The 7,578-nt window shown below is 34.4% G+C and overlaps 1 protein-coding gene across 1 annotated transcript; it reads right to left on the reverse strand.

Moving 5' to 3' along the window:
• Positions 1-329: 329 nt before the first annotated feature.
• On the reverse strand, positions 330-1,632 carry LOC127801655 (uncharacterized). Its single transcript, XM_052336958.1, has one exon. It carries the CDS (start codon positions 1,468-1,470, stop codon positions 511-513), a length of 960 nt encoding a protein of 319 aa, XP_052192918.1. The 5' UTR covers positions 1,471-1,632; the 3' UTR covers positions 330-510.
• Between the last annotated feature and the right edge of the window lie 5,946 nt (positions 1,633-7,578).

Genomic DNA, 7,578 nt, shown 5'->3' on the forward strand with positions numbered 1-7,578 from the left:
CAGTCGATTTGTTGAGACGTATCTGTCATGTATCTATCCTGAACTTTGGCTAAATGACGACGTTGGCTTGGTTTTCTGGTAAACACTTGTATTTGCTATTATTGGTTATTTTTTCGAGGTATTGGGGTAATTATGAGCTCGATGACATTTTGCTCATCAGGTTGGTATAGTGTGGCTCATCAGGTTGGTTTTAGTTTTCTTTTAAGTTGGAAGTAGTAAAATGTGAGGCAGTATGATGGAACTAGCTAGTTTGGTTGGTGAGTCTCTCTCCCTCTCTCTCCAAGTTACGCTCGCATAATGAAGGAGCCTTGATACGTGGCTCTAGTTGGTTGAATGAAAAATATTCAGTTTTTTATTTCTCAATGCTATTTTGTATTTGATTACATGGAACAACATTACAAATTGGGACATTAACATTAATACATATTCTGTATTCAATTTAAGGATGGATACAGCTACAAGCGAAGAACCCAATAACCCACCTTAAATTACCTCTTCACCCAACTCCATTTACTGTCTCCCGATGACCCAGTGTTGGCCGTCCACTTGAACCCGAAGTCCATTGACCTTGGCAAACAAATTTACAGCTCTCCTCACACCCTTGTTGTCAGCCGCGGCAAAGTAGTCGTGCCCAAAAATCACTCCGCCGGGTCTCAGGAGTTTGTAGGCCCGGTTTATGTCGGTCCAGGCCGAGTGAAAATCATGACCCGCATCTATCTCGACTAACTCCCCGAACACGCCCCATTCACACAGCTTCTCCAGCGCCGACCCGGTTGAGCACGGAACGAATAGGACAGACCCGGTGGCGTTTACGTGCACAACGTTCTGCATGAATTGGTAAAGGAGCGTCACGTCGCCGTTCACCATCTTCATGTCCCGGAACCGCTCATGGAAACCGGGCCAGCCCCGGAAATCATCGACGCAGAGAATCTGAGTTTCCAGTCCGAGTCGACTCGCCAACCCGGCCATGTGAATCGCCGACGCCCCCAGGAACGTGCCGACCTCAATTATGGTCTTGGGTTGGACTCTCCGGATTAGGTTCTCGAAAACGGCGCCTTTTGAGCCCCAGCCTTTGATTCGCTTCGGCCGGAGGAGGCCGCTAGCGTGCGCCGGGGGGAAGTTTTCGTACGGGGACGTGCCATTGAAGACCTTTTCGAGGATTGTATGCCGGACGAGGTTGGGAGGAATTGGGTCGGCGCACTGAGTGGTGAAATGGTAGTGGTCGCCATCGGCGGAGATGGCGGTGGTGTTTTCAGCGGCCACGGTTCGGTCGATAACTGGGATTGGGCTTGGACTCGGAGAGTGTAGAGAGTTGGAGGATGGGGCGGAGAGATAGCCCAAGGCGTAGGAGAAGAGGAGGAGAAGAACAATGGCTGTGGGTTTGGTGAATTTATTACCGGTCAAAGCGGGGAAGTGCCGGCGGTGGTGGAGGATCAGGGTATGAAGAGGTGGTTGCTGCTCCTTTCTCATGTTTCCTCTTCGTCTTCTTCCTCTGTTTTTATTTTTTTTATTTTTTGTTCTAATTCCTTTCTTGGTGTGGTTGATCCTCTGGATTGTACTTCGAAACTGTAGTTTGAAAGAGAAAAGAGCGAATTAGTTCTTACGGGGAGGGGAAGATAAAGATGACGACAGTGACCCTTACGGGGGTGGCTAGTTTGTTGGGTTGGTTGCGGGTCAACTTCCGCGCAATGACCAGAATTTAAATGTTTGATTGCCACTGGGGTATGTCCATGGGGGAGGAATTGAATTTTATAGATAATAATTAAAATAAAATGAGCAGGAAGATGGACAGGACAGGTGTGATCTCAGAATTGGGGTTCCATCGGCCTCAAAATTGGAATTCTTGGTATCAATTAATGTTTAATGAGTTTGAAAGGGAAAATCTGTGCCGTCATCAAAGGGCGTTAGAAATTATATATAAATGATGGATAGATCCCGAGAAAGACCCACAGCGATATATATATAGCAGCCTCATCCGTGTGTATTGGTCAAGCTAGCTAGCTCTCCTGGTCCCTTAAAGTCGGAGAATCCACGGCTGCCCAGTTTTTCACAACTATGTCGCTCTGTACTCGTAGCCTTTAGCTTTGATGTGTTCTTCACTACTCTATTCTTGCCTCTTTATCTTTTTACTTTTTCTGTTTTTTAAATAATTTGGGGAGATGCGTCTCTTCTCTTGTTATATATCCTCCCATCTTGTCCATCTTTTCACTTTATCATCAATGCTATTGTAGTAGATATATATATATATATATATGGAGGGTCGGACTACTAACTTGGGGAGTCCTAATTAATTAGTTTTTCGTGAACTCAAATGTAATTTCCCAATTATGGAACTAAAACTATGCTAGAGAAAATGAACCATGGTTATCTGATATATTATCTATACGGGTACCCACTTGTAGTAAAGAGAATATAATATGATATCATCAGTTAGCTAATCTTTTTATAGGCTAATATTATAACGACGTTTGTTGGCCAGTTTGAAATAAAATCAGTATGGGTTGGGATGAAATTGCCCTCAATTAATTAATTACTACAATATGAAATGCATCTTCTTCCGGACCCAACCGCTGAGTCGAATCATGAATGCGCGTCCGGAGGCCCAGATTCAGGAATTTTTATCTGAGTAAGTAAAAATTAAATAGTAAAAAAAATAAAAAATAATGTAATATTAAAAAAAATATTATTATAGGTATTTCACGCACTACTTCTTATGGGCTAAACTCGACCCTATCTCCTAAAGCTCAGTAAGTCTAAAGCCGAGCTCGTTAAACTCGACCCAATCTCCTAAAGTTCAATAAGTCCAAAGCCGAGCTCGTTAGAACAAGCTCACACGTCACTGAGATCCGAGCTCAAACTACGGAATCGAGCGAGCTCCCAACGATACTCATAGCTCGCTGGTTAACCAAGCGAGCTCTTAGCGATGCTTCCAGTTAGCTCGTTGGCCTAATTGTTCAGCTTGTATAACGACAAAGCCATGGAACAACCGGAGACAGAGACCCACCTACTTTATTTAAGGCAAATCAAATCCTTAATAATGCGGAATGCACTCTCGATTTTATGGGATTGATAATGACATCTTGTCTCCATTATATTATCTTGAATTTTATGTAAGGTTTAAACACCCTACACTATAAATGGGGGTCAAAAACATCATTGTAAGGGGAGAAGGGGACAATAATAATATACTGTTACTCTGTCAGAATAACTAGAGAACAGTTGCGGACTAAGTATCATTATGTCCGAACCACGTAAAAATTTCCCTTCATACTGTTTGTCATTCATTCATCCTTTTTGCTATCGTGCTTATTTTTCTTATGATAAGCCTACGAATCATGATCTATTAACTCCGAACCACATGTTTTGATATACATTATTTTTTTTCGTCACTATCAAATTCTGTGCAAGATTGTTAAGGCCTTGTAATATTTCAAAAACACTTTTTGATTAAATTTCATTTGCTCAAATACAGATATTACAGAAACAAATTATAAGGGAAGATATCAAAACATGTAGAAATCAAAAACACTTTTAATCCCCAATCCACGTCATTTATTAACAAATCAAAATTAAGAAAATAAGTTAAATTATTTTTTTATCTACTTTAAATCCATCAAAATGTCAAAAAAATAAATGAACTGGGGGATTTTAGTTGTAGTTAAGAAAAAAATTTCATTAAAACTAAGAAAATTGAAAACTCATCTTTAATACTACCTAACTTGTTAAGAAATTTTGAAAGATAAAAAAAAAATATCAAAGAAATTTGAGAGATAAAGAGAAAGCAGAATACAGATTGAAAAAAATACAAAATGAAGGAAGGGGTTAGAGAACGTGAGAAAGGAAGAGAGGATATTTAGGATGAATTACAATTATAAAGAAAATTATCATAATAATCTAAGTTTATAAAATTTTTTAGACCAAAATATTAATTGGGGGATAAAAATGTAAACTCAAAATAAATATAATAGATTTTTTTAAAAAATTGTCTGCGCAGGGTCACGGTGGATCCGCCACTGGATAGGTGGCTCCAGGAGGAAAAGACACGTTTGCGATGCCGTGCGGCACAAGGATCAAAGGAGCCCACAAGTTTCTTTTACTAAATTACATTTAGTTAGGACAAACGCATAGATATGCAAATTAATACAGAAGATTACAAGTCTCACACACACACACACACACACGCCGGTGCCACAGCCACAGGAATGGCATATAACATATTTACTGTATTATTATAAAACTAACGTGCGCGCTGTGTTTCTGTTGCAAATCCGATTGATTTTGAGGATGAGAGAGGATAACAAAAACTTCTGAACGAAGGGATTGCTGCAGCCTGGCTGACCCGGAAGAAACCGCTAAGCCCGGCAATGCAGCGGGTCTATGCATCTTTAGGGTCTTTGTCACTAAGAGAGCTTTGCAGCCATAGAAAAGCAGCAGAGTCAGCAAAAATTATAACACTGCTGACCCGGAAGAAACCGCTAAGCCCGGCAACGCAGCGGGTCTACGCATCTTTAGGGTCTTTGTCACGAAGAGAGCTTGGCAGCCATAGAAAAGCAGCAGAGTCCCAAGGAGTTCGGGAACCACTCTACTTTTCTTAATACATAGCTGGGTAAATTACTAAAAAATTGTGTTTAATTTGAATTTTATAACAAACTTTAATTTTTTTTTTAAATATACAGGACTTTTTGTTTAGGTTTAATTATATTACTAGAGGTAAATCCGTGCAATATACGGGAGAGTTTAATTTAAAAATAAAATATTAAACTTGTTATTTTAAATAATTCTAACAGAATTGGTAATTATAATTTTTTTTTCTTTTAATACTTAGTCTTCTATCAAAATTTAAATTTAATTAATTATTCACTATTCAATATGCTAATAGAGAACACTCTTAATTCAATGTATCACAATTTAATGTGTTAAAGAATAATTAATATATTAAGTAGATCACTTGACAAAATATTTATAATTTTTTTATTTATTATATTATATTTATTTATAAATAAATATTATAAAATTTATAATATATCTACTCAAAAACATTTTTTATTTTCTATTTATTATATTATAAATATAAATTAAAATTCTTAAATATGAGTAAAAATAAGTTTTTCAATAATAACAAAACTTTAAAAATATGAATTTTGATATCTTCCATAGTCTTAAAAATATGATACCTTAAATATTAATTAGTATTGAAAAACCCAAGCATTTGACAACCTTTTAAACATTTTTTTATGAATTTGTTAAGATATTACATTTTCAAGACTATAATATAATTATTGAAGTAAAATTAATAATTAATTAATTACTACCTTTGATTTAATGCAAGTTTTTTAGGGAAAAAATTCACCATTGATTGACACTTGATAAAATACTTTGCTTGACTATCATATTTTGATATTATATATATATATATAGAATAAAAATATAAAGATAAGATTTTAAATAAATAGACAATTTTTTATGACTTAATTAATAGTTCAAATTGCCTATTAATATTTCACAAAAAATCCATGCAAATTTAATACAAATTTTAGAGGCAAAAAATAACTTGGTAAATTTTTGGAGAGAAAAAAAATTGCAAGCTATTCTACTTTAATATAATATATTATATATTATTATATTATATAAAGATAAGATTTTATTTAATGAACAATTTTTCATGACTTAATTAATACTTTAAGTGTCTATTCATATTCCTCAAAAATAGTATTTATTTTTGATTGATTGACTGATTAATTAAATATTTAATATTTAAATAATAATGTATTGAAAAACTCGTGATTAGAATTGAAAAACTCGTATATTTAAAATTTATTATTAATTTTACAGTAATTAGTACTTATTATTTCAAAATAATTGAAAATTTTAAATTATTAATGCAAATTACTAATGCAATAAGTATTAAATGCAAATTACTAATTCAAGTTTTTGGGGGATTTTTTTTTTCAGACTATCCTACTTTTATATATATAAAGATTATATTATATAAAGATAAGATTTTATTTAATAAATAATTTTCTGTGACTTAATTAATACTTTAAATGTCTATTCATATTCCTCATAAATATTATTTATTTTTTATTGATTGACGGATTAATTAAATATGTAATATTCACATAATAATGTATTAAAAAAACCATGATTAGCATTGAAAAACTCATATATTTAAAATCTATTATTAATTTTACAGTAATAATACTTATTATTTCAAAACAATTGAAAAATTTAAATTATTAATGCAAATTACTAAATACAAATTATTAATGTAAGTTTTGGGGAAATTTTTTTTTTTTCAGACTATCCTACTTTTATATATATATAAAAAATATTATATATTATTATATTATATAAAGATAAAATTTTATTTAATGAACAATTTTTTGTAACTTAATTAATACTTTAAGTGTCTATTCATATTCCTCATAAATAGTATTTATTTTTGATTGATTGATGGATTAATTAAATATTTAATATTTACATAATAATGTATTGAAAAACCCAAGATTAGCATTGAAAAACTCATATATTTAAAACCCATTATTAATTTTATAGTAATAGTATTTATTATTTCAAAGCAATTGAAAATTTTAAATTATTAATGTAAATTACTAAATACAAATTATTAATACAATAAGTATATGTAAATTATTAATGCAAGTTTTGGGAGGGATTTTTTTTTTCAGACTATTTTACTTTTTTTTTTTTGTTAATGCACCATCATGAGCCCCCCTCGCTGTTCGATCTCACGATTTCAGCAGGAGAGGTAAACCAGGGAACCCAACAGACAGGTTTCGACCCTTAACATAACCGCAAATATGAGGGCGATAAGCATTTTTCATTTTTTAGGGTCGCTCATTGCTTGTTAAACTATCTCTTGACCAGGGCTCAAATATGGAATCTGAACCTAAAGAACAGCATCCCAGCGATTCTTTCTTTGCCAGTTGAGCTACGCCTGAGACATGCTATTTTTATATATATAAAGATTATTATGACAAATATCTCTTAAACTTCAATAGTTTTGGTCAATTGCAATAATATCCCTTAAAATTTAAAAAAATTAAAAGATAACTGACTCTCCACCTTCATTGCCCTGGCCACTATCAGCTTCCCCCGCCTCACTCTCTGTCCTCACTGTCGCTGCTACTGCCAACCACCATCACGACTGTTGCGTCTCTTCCCTGCAACTACAACTGGCGAACCACTGTTCTTCTCTGTCTGGATTTCATTGTTCCGATTGAATCCATCGTTCCAATTGACCTATTGACGAATCCGTAGTTCCAGTCGAGGAGAGAAAAAAAGAGACGAGTGAGATGAGGCAAGAAAGAGAGATTTGTAAGGGAGGAAGGCAATAATGATTCAAAGATACAAAGGGCGATAAGGGGTCTGTTGAAACGGGCGGTGAGAAGGCAGATGGTTGTAGCCAAAAGGGAAGAACAAAGGAGTCGGAGAAAGCCATGATTGAAGCAATCCGTCATTGGAGAAACGACCACTAAAACCAAAACCAGAGACGGAAATGCAATAGGGGCGACCAATGCAAAAAATGGTTCACCCACCATTTTCGACAATGGGAGAAAT

The sequence above is a fragment of the Diospyros lotus genome, chromosome 5 (assembly GCF_014633365.1).
Source record: "Diospyros lotus cultivar Yz01 chromosome 5, ASM1463336v1, whole genome shotgun sequence".
Classification (NCBI taxonomy): domain Eukaryota; kingdom Viridiplantae; phylum Streptophyta; class Magnoliopsida; order Ericales; family Ebenaceae; genus Diospyros; species Diospyros lotus.